The sequence below is a fragment of the Kogia breviceps genome, chromosome 4, assembly GCF_026419965.1.
Source record: "Kogia breviceps isolate mKogBre1 chromosome 4, mKogBre1 haplotype 1, whole genome shotgun sequence".
Lineage (NCBI taxonomy): Eukaryota > Metazoa > Chordata > Mammalia > Artiodactyla > Physeteridae > Kogia > Kogia breviceps.
Window position 1 is genome coordinate 75,060,735 of NC_081313.1, and position 19,390 is coordinate 75,080,124.

Sequence of the window (19,390 nt, forward strand, 5' to 3'; positions counted from 1 at the left end):
AATCTAATTTATTAGCACTGATAATACAGTTAACATATTTTGTCACCCACACTCTCTCAAAAAAGTTACAGGTTTTAAAGAAGGAAAAGCTGTGAAATAAATATTAACACGGTATTTTCAGATTAGATGTACTACATCAAGGACCTATATAGGGATTTGGGAGCAATTTAACCTCAACAGAGTTCTTTTGGAAAACACATTTGTTTACCATATATAATAAAGTATATTTTATAAAACGATAGTTTAACAACGGGTTCGAATTTCCTTGTAGCTAAGGAGATATTTTAGGTCTTAAAAACAAATATCTTTTAAAAAGCTTTGTGAAAGTTCCAAGCTAAATAGTGACTCAACTGAAGTTAGGATATTACCTTACAACAACAATAATAGTAATAATAAGTAACTATAAGGTTTAAAATATTGATAAATGCTGTCCCATCATTCTTATTAAGTTTCTGCTTTTATTGACCTCTGTGAGTGATTAAATGAGCTTCTGAACAAGAATAATAAGTCACCGGATATTGGGAAAATTGTTTTTATTTTAAAATAGTAAACAGAAATATATAATATATAGGAAACTCCTGTGCTTTAGTTTCCTTTTCTTTTGGTATAAACAATAATGCAATCCAAGTTGAAGCACAAGGCAGAAACTTGAGAAAAGAACAATTAATACAAGAAGATTTTTCCCCCCGCCTTCAAATATCCATGAAAAGTTTTAACGGCTGTATAGTTAAGTACCTTTAGAAAGCTCCAAAGCCAGTATCTGGCTTTTAAGTTTTAAGAGTTTTATTCTGAACCTTAGATTGATCAACAACTCCTTGCTTCCCATTCCACTTCCTCTAAGAACTCACTATATAATTAAACAAAAACAAAAACAAAAAACACTTCCTAACTTTAAACCTCTACTCTCCTGAAAACTTGTCTTAAAGAAACCAAAATGGGAGAGCAGAGAAGAAACATTGTTAACCCTTGTCTCATCCAAGCAGGCAGGCTACTACCAACTGACTGTTGTTATTCCAAGAAAACTGAGGTGAAAATAATATTTATACCAACAAACCCATAATCAACAGGTTAAAAGATTCTACATTACAAGGAATCTTATCAGTAATCAGTCGGAGGTCTGGGACGGGTTGCCTAGTTCCCTCTGGGTTGCAACAGCGCAGATCCACAAGTAGAAATTGCATTTACACAACTTAAGTTTGCAGATAGCTCTCTATACATAGTTAAACAAGGCCTAACAACCCAGTAGTTTTAAAGTATTAAAGGCAACTAAGCAGTGATTTACTCTAGTTACAAGTGAAGGTTTTTTTAAAAAGAGGGGTGAGAAAACTGAAAAGAAGAAATATGAGTGATTTGGTTTATAACCTGAGCATATTTGCTCTAATTCAGCTGCAGAAGCTTCACAAATTGAGTACTGTACAAGTGCTGATTAAAAAAAAATGCAATAAAATTAGTTTCTTGTGAACATTTTCATATACTGAAAACAGCACACAATTTATAACACTTGGAAAAATATATTCAATCCACATCAATTCTCAAATCCTCTCCGTGGAAGGTACCATTATTTTACACAGTTCACTATTACTTGTAAAACAGAAAAGATTGCAGAGCAACATGCTTGACATTGCTGGGGTTACACATTTTAAGCCACCCAAGGAATTGGATAAAATGACATTTTGCTTTTTCCTCCTATGTTGTTTCTGCTAAAGTAACATCGAAAGATATGCATATAAGATTACTGAAAGATCACCTTAATTTACCATTAAAATTATGAGAACTAATTAATGCACTTGTGTACCAAATACAGACACTCTCCGTTTTAAAACTTGCTGAAATCAGTTCCTAGTATAAAAACATTTTATCCATGAGGTGGTTATTTTAAGTTATTTTTCTGAGGAGTCAAACAGTTCTAAGTTATTTTGGGTACATTTTATTGTGTCCTCAAATAAGGCAGGCATATTGTTGTGTATACTTTAAAAAAGGATGAAAAAAATACTGAATTCAGATCCTCACTTATTAGAAACAGAATCTTCACTAGGTAATTAAATTCTACAAGTAATTAAAAAATTAATAATGTTAAGATTTAACATGTGAATTTAAAAGTCAGCAAAATCTTAACTTATTTTACCTCATATTTCACAGAGTTGGCCAGATCCTGGCTGGATTAAAATACTTAATTGTTGAAACTGTAAGGCAAAACCTTACAGAGGAGGTGGACTACTACGAATTATACCATTGGACTGAGAGGAGAAAAGTCTTTCACACCAGGTCTTTCCCTTTCTGTTGAAGCAGAAAACTAAAAGAATCATTTTAGCCCCACTAAGCCTTTCAGAAGGAAAAGGTTCAAGCGCACAGATTCCTTTTCCTTACGACGATAAAAAAGACTCTCCCTAAAAAGGTCTAACTCTATGAAAGCTCAGAATAGACCACTCTACTTAGGATTAACAACAACAAACTTCCTCTACATTAAGATTTAAACAAAACTTAAGTATGCTATCTAAATTACAGTGTTACCCAACACACATTATATATTTTAAAAAGTGGATTCTAATGATAAAGTTGGAAATTCCCTTGAAAATGAAACCTTTCCCACATGTACTTAAAAGATTTGCTCATCGTTATGTTTTGGTTTAAACAATCTCTTCTGAAATTAGAGACTTGTGTAAAATCTCGTATTCAATTGGCAAGGTTTTCAGCGATAACGTGGATTGGGGTACTTTATAGATTTTTTTAATGCAGTTTTTCTTCTGGTCTCGAAATGAAAATAGATCGTTAGGGAGAGAACAATTTGCCCTCCCCAAACTACACAGTACATCACGGAATTCACGTTATGAATTTAAATTTGGCTTGGGGGGGGACTTCCTTTAAAAAAAAAAAGACAGACGCCCTAAGGGAAAAAACTGCTTAAAATGGGAATTTTAAATCTAGAATAAAAGTTTCCTTCGGTTCGGTTCGGGGGGGTGGGTAAAAAATGGACAGGATTCAGGGGGAAGGGGGGCCAGGGGACAGGAGCGGAGCGGCGGCTACGAGGCTGCGGGCGGTAGGACCGCGCAGACGCCCCTCGCCCCGCAGCACCGGCGCGGGCTCCATCAGGGCAATTAGAGGCGCGCCGGCCGCGCCGGGCAGGGCGCTGTCGGCCTTAATCTGCGCGCTGACGGGCAGCGCGAAGCCCGAGCACAGCCCGCAGGAAGCACGACCAGTGAACCCATATTGCTTTGACAGTTGCACTCATCTAGAAATAATGCAAAACGCTATTTAGATGTATATATCACGACCCTGTGCTCTAGGAAGAAAACAATCTAATGAGGGGCTGGGAGTCTGCTCGCCGACAACAGGCAGTGGGGAGACGTGTGGATGCATATGCTCGAGTGTGCTTCCTCGGCTTCCCCTCCCCCGTCTCGCTCGCTCTCCTCTTACAGCTCTTCGTGCTTTATTCGGTGGGAGCGCCGCGTCAGAGTCGGCTTCAGGGAACTGGTCTTTGCCTCAGAGGCTTCGGTAAAGAACTTGAAAATAGACGGGAAGCTCTTCCAGGAAGTTAGCTCGTGACGGTCGGTGCCTGCAAAATGCACAGATTCAGTTACGAGGTGGCCTCGCGTGCTGCCGGCGCAGGTGGGACGGGACCGCCGGGCTCTGCCGAGGCCCAGGCCGCCGGTCCTCCGTCCTCGAGCCCGCGCCCTATGCACCGCGCCCCGCCCCACCCCGCCCCGCCCTCGGGGCCCAGCCCCCACCCCTCCAGGGCGCACGACCCCTAGGGACCACACCTGTACCTGAGGGTTCACGTGGGCCCCAGGGTTCGGAGGGAGGCTGCGGCCCACCGACTCCGCGTCTCCGCCGGCGGCGCTCGGGGTGGCGATCCCGGAATTCCGCCGCCTCCGGCCTGAGCCCCTACCACGTCCCTGACGCGCGGCCGCGGCCGGTCCTTCCCCGCGGTCGCCCGAGGCGCGGCCGGCGGCCCCCGGGGCCTCAGCCCCTCCGGGCCAATCGAGGCGCTGGGCGGGAAGGGCCACTCCCTCTCCCGCCTCGAAACCACCCACTTTCCCAGTCTGGGCGCGCGCGGGGATTGGTTTCCCCTGCGCTCGGAATCCGGCTTTTGCACCCTCCGCAGAGCACCCACGTTTCTTTGCTTCCCAAGAGAAAGAAACAAGTTGGATTTTAGTGTCCTAGCAGCCTACATTTTTTTTTTTTAACAGGTTTTAGGGGACAGTCTTAGAAAAGCTAAAAAAAAAAAAAAGTTTCAAAGCAGTGACTACTGAAAGAACATCTAGGCCTCCTATTTTGTCAGAAGGAATTCAACTCACAAAATGCAGGTTAAGTTGTCAATTTATGGAGTTATTTTATTTTACTATAGCTTCTTAATGTGGCTTCAATTTAACACTAATGTACAGATTTTTCAAATAAAATCTTTCTTCAGTTTTAAGACAGGTAACACTGATGCAGACGTAAGAACAGATGAGGACATTAATCTGTTTTTGACTCCCTGTGATAGCTTATATCATTTAACTAATAGTTTTATAATGAAACAATTTTTAAATTAAAAAATAAAAATAACAATAACAAAGACTCTCCCGTAGAAATAATGAGTGAATAGATTTTAAACGGTTTAAATCTCTTCCTAGATCACTCAATTATGCAGAGAGACACTGTCTGGAAGTCTCTGGATTCGGGGCCTCTGTCTGATACTTTAACATTGTTAATGATAATTCTTTAGTCTGTAATAGTAGGTCATTGCTATGGTTACTCTACAATGGTGCAACACTTTGCTTTCCCCTTCAGCTATTCGCTGAGACCTGGTAACCACATTTGTTGCCTAGCAACAGTTTTGTGACAGTATCACAATCTGGGAGTTACAACAATAAGGATGCTATGGCTGCCTCGACCAGAGAGCAGAAAGCTATAGTCTGTGCATGTGACTTAGCTGTGGGAGCTGGCCTTACTAGAGAACCCCTCTTTTAACAGGTGCCCTCAGAAGGATGCTCTCTATCCTCCTCTCCTCTGCAGACTGGCCTAATGAACCTGCATTTGGAACAAGATCCAGTACTGAAGTCATATCCTCCAACACTCCTGTGTTCAGACTAAAAAATGAGGTCCTTTTTCTATTTGCTTACTCATTTTGGGAAAAATTCAATGTTAGTCAGTGGAAGAAAGAGATGAGTGCAGGTTTATCCTGGCAAATCCTAAAGTGCCTGACTGGATTTTGACAAGTCAATAGAATTCTCGGGAAAAAATTATACAAATGCCTGCCTTTATCAATAGATGTGTAAAAATTCAAGTTCTTTAAAATATATGTAATATCCAGATATTTATTGTTAGTATATAATTTTCACTGACGTATTCAGATAACAGTCTTAAAGACTTCCTTTGAATTTGGAGGCATCTGTATTCTCCAAACACAAAAGAAGTTTGTGAGCAGTTCTAGATAAGCTCAAACATACCTACTTTAAATAATATTTTGCAGGTATACTTAGAAGGGAGTCCAGTTTCTGGACAGGTTTATGAAATGCCTGTCCCTGTTTTCTATAGTGCTGGTAACTCCAGTTTCATTTCAATAATAATTACTAATAGGACTTATAATGAAAAAATATTTTAAAGTCAATGGTATTGACTCTTCTCAGATGCATACTACATGGAAACACCCATCCCCAAACACAATAGGAAAAAAAAAAGGTGTTAATCGTCTCTTTTTCTTCTCATTTCCCAGGCTTCCAGGCTCATTTGGCATTTCCTCCATAGTGATCACACTTACACTTCCTAGTATTACCAAGGCTATGATCAATTTCTAAGCTTTCTCAGGGAGCTCTTCTCATAATTCCTTCCACCCCTTGAAAACCAATTCAATGTATGAATCTAGAGGGACCTAAGGAGTCAATGGTCTGAAGCAATTTTAACTCCTTTATTTTTTTCTTTCCTGGTGACATTCTTTCTGAAGGATGGACAAATTTCCCAGGTGATAAAATCACTACAAAGGCTTTTTAGTTTTAGCTTATGATGACTCTCTGCTTGATTAGTCCTGGGCTGAAAAGACCAAAGTCCCTGAGATAACTGAGGACCTGCACTGGCTCTCAATATTTACCCTTGCAATTTAAGAGTATAAATAATGAGAGTGTGTGCTCTGTCAGAGGAAGGGAAATTGCTAGGAGTAAATTAATAAGCAAGGTGGGTTAGAAACTGAATTATAGAGAATGGAATGGGAGAGGGAGAATCCTCCCTAAACTAAGGAGTGGTAACATTAATATCTCATATAAAAATGGCTTTCTTTTCTAAATTACCAAAAGTAGATTTTTAATAATTTTAAAACAGCATTTGGAAGGTAGTTGCATGTCCATCTGGGGCTGTGTATACACATTTCAAGAACATGTTTGGAGACCATTTTTGAAAACTCGGGGCCAAAGTTCAATGAAAATATTCACGAATTAATATGACTATACGCCCATAGCAATGATAAGAGAATGGAAACTTTTGACAGCAGCTTTCGAATACTTAAAAGATATACAACTTTAGGGGAATTTCTTCCATCAGGATGGAAACACTAGGCCATTACATTATCTATTCATAAAAGGATATAAAAGGGGAAAGTTTAGGCTAACTAAAAAAGCAGCCATTTATTAATAACCTGCAATTATGTGTAGGTAACATGGAAACTAGTCCATTTAGCACTAACTATGTTTTTGTATCTGAAGGAGATAAACATGGTTTTATAGTTAGGACCTGGTCTTTCCTCTGCCACAACTTTACCCTTATCAAAAGCTCCTCTCCTTAGGGACTGTGATCTTTTTTCTACTTTTCAAACCGCTGTCTCCCTAATCTAAGTTGTTTCCACAATGTAGGAAATAAAGGGTTTTCCCAGGTTAATTATCTGCCATGTTCTCAGGGAATGATTTTTGTATCCTCTTGGATTGGCAGGCTTGTTCTTACTGGATAATTCACCTTTGGGGCAAAATAAATGTGCACAATCTCAGTTCTTTATTACAAAATATTGCCTTTGCTCAGTCGTAATCAGTCGTTCTTAATGGGTATGGTAGTGGCCTCTGGGGCATTTTGGAAATTTGTAGGAAAGTTTTTGGAGGTTAGGATAATTGGGAGGAGCCACTGGCATTCAGTGGGAGAAGGCCAGGGAGGTGGACATCCTTCAATTTGCAGGACATTACAGCACGTGAAGAACTGTTCTGCATTGCACATGGTTTTCAAATGTTTCACCAGCTATTCGTGTAGTTGAAAAACCTGTTTATGATTATATGGGCTTAGAATTTAGATCTGTTTAACAAGTAATCTCACAGTACTTTTGGCATGATTTTAATACACACGGAATTTTCCAGGAATCCAGCTACCATGTAAATTGAAGGAATTTTGTACTTTATGTTGTTCAGAATATTACCAAGAATGGACTGCCATATGAGAAAATCTCATCACTGATGGCCTCATTGTCCACAGTACTTGAGCCACCAATAAGCACACCTGCACCAGCCTGCATTTGTAGATGTGGAATTCCTGGTGATTCTATACACAGAACCCATGCAGATTTCCCTGAGCACTTTAAATATTGATATATATATATTATTCTTATTATGAGTTATTTTTCCTTTATTTCCTTCATACGTTAACCAGAGGAATACAATAATTTAGCAATCTTATAAGTAGGTGAATTATGTTATCTCTAGAATTTATTTCAGGATAGTAAAAGCACTGTGTAATATTTATTTTTTTAATTAAAAAAATATTTATTTATTTATTTGGCTGTGCCGAGTCTTAGTTGCGGCATGTGGGATCTAGTTCCCTGACCAGGGATCAAACCAGGACCCCCTGCATTGGGAGCACAGAGTCTTAGCCACTGGACCACCAGGGAAGTCCAGTATTTATTAAAATAGCATGTATTTAGATGATAAGAGTTAGCTTAAATAAAAATGAATAGTTAATTCTTTTTTATTACATTAGAGATTAATTTACCTATAATCTGAACCCTACTTATAGCTAGGTTCTTTTATCCTTATACAGAGTAGAAATGCCTTTTACTTCTCTTAATGCTTGTTCCACAAATTTCTGGAAGAATAATGGACCCAACTTCCCTTCTGACTACAGTCATATTCAACAGATCACATCAACAATAAATGTCACTATGATAAAAACTACTTAATTTGTAAGGAAATTCTGTTTCATAGATTAAAAATAATTGTGGTTGGAGAAGATCTTGGCATTTTTGTCAACGATGTTATTCACTGTGAAATAACCAAAAGGTAGTGGACAGGGGATCTTCCAATTAAAATACTACACTGAATATTTATTCTTTATCTATCAATTGTTTTTAAAAATAAACTACAGCAAATTTCAAAGAGGTAGAGATAGCACAAATGGTCAAAAAGATTAGAAACTTTAAGTATAAAGGATGAAAGTATAAATCATATGAGGAAGATCAAATTGCTAAAATGTGTCATATGTTTTACCAAAAGACTATATATTTAAGAAAAAGTGTCTTGTAATGGAACTGAGAAAGGAGGAGGCTACATTTATGTAACAGCATTTACAAATTAAACAAAAAATGGAAATAGCACTGACAGCAGAATGCTTAAAGAATAGGATAAGAGAGAAGAAAACATTGCTATATCTTCTGCCTTGTCTATTCCCCTTACTTCTTCCTGTGATGAGTTTAATCCAAGTGTTTCTTACAAGTCTGCCTTGTCCACACTCCTCTTCACTTGATCTTAGTGCTTGGAATTTTTTTTTTTCTTTTTTGGCAAAAACTATGCCAAAATATGCTACTGAGTTAGCAGCCAAAACCCTGATGTTTACTTTGGTAGATGTAGACTACTCTGAAGCTGTACCTCATTTTCTGCAGTAGATGTCTTAAAAAGTTATATGTAAATATAATTTCTGTAAATAGAATATTTTTAAAGGAAGAAGTGGGTTATCTACCTCTTTAAAGAATCTTATAATAAAGTGAAGAATTCTCTGGGAAAGCAAATAATCATTCTTCAAATGATATTACACCTACACAGATTTTCCAGAGGTGAGGTTTACTACTACTGAAAAGATAATTTAGAAGCATTTCTTGGTCAGCCATTCACTATTCTAATTATTGCTGGTCACCTTATTTTACATGGTCCTAGACCAAAAGGTCATGGAATAATTTCAACAATATATGCATAATTTACATTTTAGGGTCTGGTTTAGAATAGGGGATATAACTGTTCACAAAGTCACCTTTGAATATGAAATATCATTTAAAAATCTTTATTTCAGGGGAAAAAACTAGTATGGGCCCCCACCCTCTCACTGACACACCCCTCCCCTGGAAAAGAATTTGTTTTTAAAGAAAATGGTAATGAGTAAATTTTATACGTTTCCTATGATAAAGGGGGAAAGAAAAAAACCTAGAAAGATATGAAACACATTAACAGGATAACATATCTATGATACTTTCAAACTGACAAGGTTTGATTTTAAAAATTGATCTTTAACAAGAAAAAGAAATATGGAATTAGGAAGTAATGAAGACCCTGTCAATATAGCTATGTTGAGAATAACAGGTAAGGGAATTCTTGAGAAAATCTAATATATAAAAACCAGGAGGTCTGTAATATGCATTATTGAGTCCCGGTGGGATTAACTAATGAACTTATGAGCTCACCAGCAGTTATTTTTAGAAAGATATAAAGAATTAGAGAAATACTAGAGCACAGAAAAATAATGTGCCTTCTAAAAAGAAAGAAAATATATATTACTACTAAAATTTATTTAAAAATGAATTCTAGAGCTTCTAAGAAGAATACCATAAAAAAAAAAATAAATTTACCAGTATTTGAACAGAGAAGAGCTCCTAATGGAGACTCTCCTAGTTAGAAGGCACGAGTGTGAGTGAGACTCCGTCACACGGCGGGAGGTGAGGATGGGGGTTTGGGGGGCGGAGAGGATAGTAAACGAAGTGGGGTGTTCGCTGAGACTGAGGGAGACGCCAGGAGCAGCTCAGTAAACGTGCTGCCTGGCCTCGTTAAACCACCTGTGTAAGATACAAACAAGTCTCTTTCCATTGCTAACACTGCTGCAAATCTGTTAAAAGCAGAGATTGTGTTGAGACCCTAAAGGCAAGTCGTCGAGCTTGACCAGAGATAGGCTGAAACAAAGACATAAAAGCAGTGGTAGAAACTTCTGCTTCACGGGCAGCTTCTGGGAAAGCCTGTCCTTGCCTCCAGCTTCTTTTCTATATGTCTCATCTATGAAAGGGGAGTGGGGCGGTTTTGGGTACTGGGCAGCTTAAGACTCAAGGAGACAACTTTGGGAAGTAAACTTATTCTTAGGCAGAGTAGAGAGCCTGCAGTAGCTGTGGGTCTCTGACACTGAACCCGGCAGACCTCTCTAATAAACCTCTCCTAACCATAAAAAATGGACACATTGTAAATTGCCTGAATTGCCTTTCAAACCCAGAGAGCTGGCGCAGAAGTGTTTTCTTTGGTTTTAATTCTTGTCTCACATACTTCTCGGTGTTGTCACAAAGCCTGGCCTCCAGGGATGCTGTTTCCCTTTAAAACTTGAGCCCAGGTGTGGGTAAAAGTTCTCTTTTTCTTTTCCCTTTGTCATTTTCAAAAGTAACTTTGCCAAAGGATGGTAAGAGTACAGGGCTCTACACAAGGAATGCAAAGAATCATAAAATAGTTATTTCCATAAGTAAAGTTTCTGATCCTATTATTCCCAACACAATCAGTGAAGAGCTTTACTGGGCCCCATTCTAAAATAACACTGTCTGAGAGGGCTGGTGCAGCTTTCTAGATAGGTTGTCAAGCTTCCCTTTTCTTCCAGATTCTCTGTGTTCCTAGCTAGGTACCTATGGCTTATGGCTGCCATTTTGACTTCGTGGGTGTGTGCGTGTGTGCGTGTGTGTGTGTGTGTGTGTGTGTGTGTGTAAGAGAGAGGTGAGGAGGAAGGGAGAGAGAGAATGAGAAAGACGGAGAAAGGGAGGGGTGAGATAGAATGGAATGCAAAATACTTCCTTATTTCAAAACAAAACAAAATCATTTGCTAGTTCAAATATCTGAATCTTCTGTGGTCCTCCTCGCTCAACTGTGGATTCTATTCTAAAGGAAATATTTTGTGGGCAGTTTTTCCAGAGGTCCCGTGAGTGATTAATTTATACATTCATACATGTTTTTTTTTTTTTTTTTTTTTGTGGTACGCGGGCCTCTCACTGTTGTGGCCTCTCCCGTTGCGGAGCACAGGCTCGGGACGCGCAGGCTCAGCGGCCATGGCTCACGGGCCCAGCCGCTCCGCGGCATGTGGGATCTTCCCGGACCGGGGCACGAACCCGTGTCCCCTGCATCGGCAGGCGGACTCTCAACCACTGCGCCACCAGGGAAGCCCTCATACATGTATTTATTGTATGCCAGGCACTATTTCTTTGGGCTGGAGATGTGGCGGTGAGCAAGATATAAAAACTCTGCTCCTTGTAGCATATGTGCTAGTGGGGATGACAGGCAATAAACAGGTAAACCGATGAACATGATGATTTCAGAGAGTCAGAAGCACTGTGGAAAAAAACACAGTAGAGGGATGTGAAGAGAATGAAGAGATGGTCGTCAATTTAGACTGGGTGGACACTTCTGACCTGAGACCAGAGTGCAAAGAGGGAGCCAGGTGAAGGTCTGGAGAGAGTGCTGCAGGCAGAGTTCTGGAAGAACAAGGAGAGGGCGGGGGTCTGAGGAGGAAAGAGCTGGTCATAGTCAAGGAACTGGAAAGCACCTGGAGCATGGAGGGTGAGGGGGAAAGTGGTAGAAGATGATTCAGAGAGGTGGGCAGCCTCCAAGCCATGTGAGGTCTCTCAGGGCACAGTGAAAGGTTTTAATTTTATTCCGAGCACAATGGAAAAGCTGTCTGCAGAGTTTCAGTGGAGAAGAAATATAATCTGACTTGCATTTAAAGAGTACACTGGTTGGTAAATGGTGACTGGATTATGGGGAGTTGGAATGATGGATTTAACCCTTCCTGATCGCATTTATCAACTCCTCCCACCTCTAGATCATTCGCTGGGGCTCATTCTTCTCCTGCACACTTCAGAGTATAAAACTCACCTACTGCTGGCTCACATAAAGTGAGTAATAGTAGTAGGCAATAGCAATACACAGTAAGAAAGACAGCCTAATAAAATAATATTTCAAAGTCGTAAATTAAAAAATGGACTTGAACTAGAAGCAGCATTTTCCTAATAATTCTGCTTTTGTTACATATGCTGACACCTCTGGGTTCTCGCCCTTAGGACTGGTGTGTGTGATGGGAAGGTACTAGGATGGGACTGTGCTGTCACACCGTTCCATTTCTGCAAGCCGTCCAGAGGTAACTGGTGGACTTACTCTCTAGGCACGCCTTTCCACTTTCTTCATTTCTATAAATAGACACACTATTCTCTTAGCTACTCCAGCTCAAAGCCTCTCAGTCACCTTTGATTTTTGTTTTCGCTTGTTTGCCGACTCCCGATCCAATCAGTTACCACATCCCGACAACTGCACCTCAGCAAAGTTTTTCCAGTCTTTTTTTTTGCTTTCCATTCCCCTGTCACCACACTAGATTTAATGACCTATCATTTACAATCCAGAAACGTCCTCCTAACTTGTTTCATTGCCTTCAACCTCTTCTCTTCTATCTCGTACCCTGCTACCAGACAAAAATCCTAAGTATCATTTGTGTCATAGACCTCTTTCTCTGTTCAAACATATCCAATGGTCTCCATAATCTTTCAAATTAAGTAGAAATTCCTCCATGTGGTTTAAAGCCCTCCATTCTCTGGATCTAGACTTCTTTTCTGGGTTTAATCACTCAACTGTTCTTCTATAAGTATCGCCTATTCTCCCAGGCCCAGGTCAATTGACAATTTTAGGATCACTCTTTTTTTTTTTTTTTTTTTGCGTTATGCAGGCCTCTCACTGTTGTGGCCTCTCCCGTTGAGTAGCACAGGCTCCGGACACGCAGGCCCAGCGGCCATGGCTCACGGGCCCAGCTGCTCTGCGGCATGTGGGATCCTCCCGGACCGGGGCATGAACCCACGTCCCCTGCATCGGCAGGCAGACTCTCAACCACTGCGCCACCAGGGAAGCCCCAATTGACAATTTTTAAACCTTTCCAAAGTCTCAGGGTCTGGGCATCTGTGACTCTGGTGATTCTGAAGTCCAGTCAGAGAAGAGATTGATTACCACTGTAAAGTTTTTGAAGGCAGAGGTCAAACTTTACTCATCATCAACACAGATGGATAAACGTACCCTATGTTGAAGTGCACGCTAGCTTTTAGAGTTAAGAAATAAATTCCTCTGGGCTTCCCTGGTGGTGCAGTGGTTGAGAATCCGGGACACGGGTTCGTGCCCTGGTCCGGGAGGCTCCCACATGCCGTGCAGCAGCTGGGCCCGTGAGCCATGGCCACTGAGCCTGTGCTCCGCAACGGGAGAGGCCACAACAGTGAGAGGCCCGCATACCGCAAAATAAATAAATAAATAAATAAATAAATAAATTCCTCTAAAATGGGAATATAATAACAGTTGGATTCTCTATAACTGAAACTGAAGGAAGTAGAGTGTTCTTCTTGCTCTCTCCAACAAACTGATGAGGTAGATGCAGGTGATCCACAGTCCATTAGCAACTAGGTGATAAGCACTGACAAATACTCAAAGTATCTTCCAGATATGTTTAGCTAAAATGCTGTGCTTATCTAGTAAATACAATTTACTAGCATCAAGACGTTTAGGAGAGTGTCAGAACTGAGAACTCTCAGACAGTCAAACTTTAACTGTTCAAGAGCTTGTATTCCCAAAATGTAGTTCAAATACTTGGTTCAAATTTAAATGCAGATAGAAACATATCAAATATAAGACAGCAAAGGCGTGGAAAGGACCCGAGATAAAATTTCATCTAACGGTTTCATTTCACAAGTGAGAAATCTAAAGTCCAGAGTGGCTGTGATAGGCCACAGCTACACAGACATTTTGCTGAAATATAATTAATATTTATAAATTGGTTAAGCATTATAATACTAAAAATTTTCATAAGATATATGTCTAATTGCTTTAAGATTCAGTTCAGGGACTTCCCTGGTGGCACAGTGGTTAAGAATCCACCTGCCAATGCAGGGGACACGGGTTCGAGCCCTGGTCCGGGAAGATCCCACATGCCGCGGAGCAACTAAGGCTGTGCGCCTAGAGCCCACGCTTCGCAACAAGAGAAGCCACTGCAATGAGAAGCCCGCGCACCACAACGAAGAGCATCCCCTCCTCGCTGCTACTAGAGAAAGCCCGCGTGCAGCAACAAAGACCCAACGCAGCCAAAGAACAACAACAACAAAGATTCAGTTCAGTATTTACTTCCTCTAATAAGCTTTCTTTGATTAACTTTACCCCATATCAACTACTTCCTTTCTTCATGTTTCAGTATTTTGTATATAGTGTATACTATATTATCAGATACTTGCTTTGCTTAACTAGTCGTTTCATGTATGAAAGATACCTTGTCTTATCTCCAAATCTTTTGGGGGTAATGCCTCAAAACTTTTTATTCCAGAAATCATAGCTGAGGCTTAATAGATGTTTGTTGTATAAAAAACTGTCCAGAACAGAATTCACCAGAAAACTGATGCTTATTGAATGCTATTAAGATATAATAAAACATAGATTCATAGACGTTTTCTATGGTTTTTGCACTATTTTGATGATGGTTCCCATTTTGAAATAAAGGAAATGGAAGCATACAGAAGATCACAGCAGTAAGAACTTGTGAATTTACAAAGCAAAGTGCTACTGGTGTTCTGAATACACAGGTGAATCATATGAACCTCTGTAACCACAGCATCATTTTATATTGCTTTGTCAGACTTTCAAAAGCACAGACCTTTGCTGTGCAGCCAACAGAAGGAGGAAGTGGACGAAGGACAAGGTGGTAAAGCAGCCATTATAGATTATAGATTATAGATTTGCCCCAATCACTTAATGATTTGGAATCGTACTAAAGCCTCTATAGGCCAATTTAGGGAGAACTGATATATTTACAATGCTCAATCTTGTAATCAATGAATGTGATATATCTTACCATTTATTTAGATCATCTTTAATGTCTCAATGAAGTTTTACCACTTTCTCCATAGAGGATTTGCACTTCATTTTTAGGATTCATTCATTTATAATTACACTTTTTATTTTGAGATAATTTAAAATTCATATGCAGTTGTAAGAAATAACACAAATGGATCCTGTGTCCCTTTTATGATTCTCCTCAACAGGAACACCTTGTAAAACCATAGTACAATATGACAACCAGGATATTAACATGCTACAGTTAAGATACAGAACACTTCCATCACCACAAAGATCACTCATGTTTCCCTTCCAGCCCCTCCTTAACTCCTGGCAACCACTAATCTGTTCTTCATTTCTATAATTTGGTCATTTGAAGAATGTTATATAAATGGAATCATACAGTATATAATCTCATGGGATTGGCTTTTTTTTCATTCAGCTTAATTCTCTGGAGATATATCCAGGTTTTTGTGTGAATAAATATTTTGTTCCCTTTTATGGCTGGTAGTGTTCCATGATATGGATATACCACAGTTTAATCATTTCCTTCTCAAAGGATATCTGGGTTGTTTTCAGTTTTTTGGCTATTATAAATAAAGCTGCTCTAAACATTCATGTACAAATTTTTGTGTGAAATAATCTTCATTTTTTTTTTTTTTTTTTTATGCTTAACCAAATATTGTATTATTTGCACCAACAGTCAAGATAGCAGGTGTCTCTCTCCCACCTGCAAGAGGGAGGGGATATGGGGGCATATGCATGCACATAGCTGATTCACTCCGCTATACAGCAGAAACTAACACACCATTGCAAAGCAACCATACTCCAACAAAGAATAATCTTCATTTTTATGGGATAAATGCCCAAGAGTACAATTGCTGGGCCATATATTACTTGCATGTTTTGTAATATGCAAGAAACTGCCACACTGTTTTCCAGAGTCATTGTACAATTTTACAATCCTTCTAGCAATGTGTGAGTGATCTAGTTTCTTTGTATCTTTGCCAGTAAGGTATTGAAATCAGATAGACTGATTCTTCCCACTTTATTCTTCTTTTTCAAAATTGTTTTGAGTATCCTAGTTCCTTTGCCTTTTTATATAAATTTTAGAATAAACTTGTCTATATCTACTGTATAGTAATGACCTTTCCCCAAAAGGTTTCAGCTGGACCTCTGAAGTATCTGGAGATTAAAGTCAGCCATGCAGGCGGATAACCATGTGAATGTGTTAACTGAGTCCTTGGATACCAGGTTCAAGTGAGTTTCCCCTGTTTGCACTATTCTATGTGTATTCTCACATGTTGCTGGGAGAAGACAGCACTATCTAAGACTTGACTGGAAGAGAACAACTGGAAACTCATCCTCGGAACGTTCCTGGACTCTGCCCTACATGCTTTCCCTTGGCTGATTTTAATCTATACCGTTTTTCTGTTATTAGATTTTTAACAGCTTTCAGTGAGCTCTGTGAGTCCTTCTGGCAAATGATGAAAGCTGAAGATGGCCTTAGCATACCTACTTGTGGTTGGTATCACAAGTGAGGGTGGTCTTGAAAACTTCAGAGGGTTATATCTACAAAAAAATCTTGCTGGAATTTTGACAGGAATTATGTTAAACTTATATATCAGTTTGGGGAGAAATGACATCCCCACTACGTTGAGTGACTGAATCTATGAACATGATATGTCCCTTAACTTAATTTTTAAAAAATATGACATGTTTGTTGATGCTACTATAAATGGATCTTTAACTGTTTGTTATTGGTATATAGAAATGCAATTTTTTTTGTATAATGATTTTGTGTCTAGCAATCTTGGTAAATTACCCTGGTCATACTAAAAATTTATCTGTAGATTTTGAATTTTCTACATAAACAATCATATGTGAATAAGTTCAGGTTTTTTCTTTTCTAACTCTTAACAGCTCTTATTTCTTCCAGTCATAAATTTAAGGAAACTGTAAACTATAAACAAAATAACCTCCAAATGTATTCACAACATTAACTAATGAGATGAATAAAATATCACATAAAGCAAATTATTGTGAACAACATAAATCTGGCATAAAATTACTACATTTTCTATTTTGATTGATTTCTTGATGCACTTAAAAAAGAAAAAAAAAAAGTTTTGTCAGGTAATGTCATCTAGTGGCTGACTACTGGTCACGAAAGCTCCCGGTCACTTTATGACAGATGCTGAAAGCTTCTGGAGGATCACTGATGCTAACACTGTGATGTCTTTTCATTCTAGTTAAGGTAATGTAGAAATAGATGATTTTTGTTACATTCAGGCTCCAAGTCTAGAGTTGCCCTCACCTGTCTAATACTACTTTAATTTCATTCCCAGTTCCCTCCCCCAAGGCATTTCCTCTATGAATGTTCTTTTCTTTAAAAAAAAAAAAAAAAAGCCCATAATGCAACTGCCTTCTACCTGGGAAAAATCCTTAAAGGATCCTGTGTTATTTACATACCATTAATACATATAGAATAACATCTCCCATTAAGACAATAATGTACTGATTTTAAATTAAATATATATATTCTCAAATATGTCATGTAAACATAGTAAATTCCTACTATTGCCTAGTTTAGAAAATGACCTGGGAATATGTAAGATAGGACTGATTATTTCAATACCAGATAATATTTTAGAGGATCAGGATAGAGAAAATTCATGAGCACTTAAATTAAGTTCCACCAAGGACTGATTTATGATAAAAACTGAATAGAAGCAGATATGGCTAAACAATTACTAGAAAGGGTTATGAAAATTATTTACAATTATAATCCTTACTACACCCGTACTAAACTTTATCCTAAAAAGACATTTCGAAACTCTACCTGGACTTGCCATATAGGCTTTTCTGCAACTGTCTAGAAGACTCACGGGGTGAAATCTTTCAGTATTGCTCAAGGAATTAAATTTTCCTCTCTGGAATTAAACTTACTTATGGGTTTGTAAATAGTTGCAGTCCTGGGGTATGAGATATTGCAATGGATGTAAAGTTATTTTACAAATAACTTTAAAGTGTTACAACATTTGGCAAGTACATATTATTCCCACGTTTTTGCTTTGTATACTGGTTCTAAGCAACATTTTAAAGTTAATTATAGGGTCATAAAGGTCTCTTTTTTCCCCAAGCATTTTAAAATCATTGTCAGAATTATTACTTGGATCTTGTTAAAGTAGCAATGGATGGGAATTACATCCCAAAGAATCTCAACTATATCCTTTGGGCATTACTGAAAGTGAATGGCATCTATTATTTTATTTCTATTCCAGAGAGAAAATTTAAAAAGTAGCACTGATGGGAAAGCCTATGAATCCACTTATAAGGTTAACTAAGGTGAAGGATTAATCTGCACAGTGAAAAAGGAAGATGTTGGTTACTGAAAATAAGATGCCTTCAATTAGTCAGATTTCAATGTTTGGGGGGGGCAACAATTTATATCTATTAGTAGAATCATAAATTGTCAAAAACTTTCCTACAAAAAGGTAAACAAAGGAAGACCTATATTATCAAGACAAAAGTACTTTAGGAATCCTAATAATAAAGAATGCTATAACCTATTTATTAGAAAAATATATTTACAAAATGTAAAAAATGGGGCTAAAAATTATATCTCTAATAGTGAAAACTTCAATAATAATATCATATTAAGTAAAAATATAGTAGTAGAGTTACATTTGCTTGTTTAATAGTTATTTATTCATATTATTCATTGAATAAAGCATTTGAGATGACATATATACCTTATAGTAGGATAAAAGAGAAATAAGAGTAAAAGGAGTAGAGAAATAGCATATAGGCAGGGATAGGGTAAGATTAATACATAAGGACAATGAATACAAAAACCTGTACAACTGCCAGATGATGGCCGAAAATTTGACTGAGCTTTCTGTTGACAAACACAAAGAGGCCAACATAGTTGATTATGATTCACTGCATCTAGGTGGTAAAAGCAAACCGGTTGTGGAAAACAGTTGTTTTTAATAATTGTGTCCTTAATGCAGACTTATGACACATTACTAATGAGCAACTTGGGAGAAGTAACTAAGAGGACATCAATATAATGTGTTTCAGGTGACCTGATAGTCTGTGATATGCTGGCTTGCTCAAGAGATAAAATTAAGCACATCTAAAGGAATGGATGGTCTGTATCTCCTTTAGACAATCGTATTTTTTAAAAGACAGTTGTACTATTGTATTATTTAGATAATTTATCTATCTATCTATCTATCTATCTATCTATCTATCTATCTATCTATCTCATCTATCTATCCCACAACTATAGACTGAACCTTTTAAAATGTTCAGGAAAGTTCATAATTACCCCCTGTTGATCAAAGGAGAATGAGATT

General features: G+C 38.4%; 1 protein-coding gene across 5 annotated transcripts in view; it reads right to left on the minus strand.

Annotated features, from left to right (window-relative positions):
- Positions 1–518: 518 nt before the first annotated feature.
- The window catches only part of ARB2A (ARB2 cotranscriptional regulator A), a 428,393-nt gene continuing 409,521 nt past the window's right edge, over positions 519–19,390 (minus strand). For all 5 annotated transcript variants that reach the window (XM_067031341.1, XM_059061464.2, XM_059061459.2 and 2 more), the window contains one exon: positions 519–3,553. In XM_067031341.1, the coding sequence (XP_066887442.1) occupies positions 3,411–3,553 (143 nt within the window). In that variant the 3' untranslated portion in view covers positions 519–3,410. The remainder of the gene's footprint in view (positions 3,554–19,390) is intronic.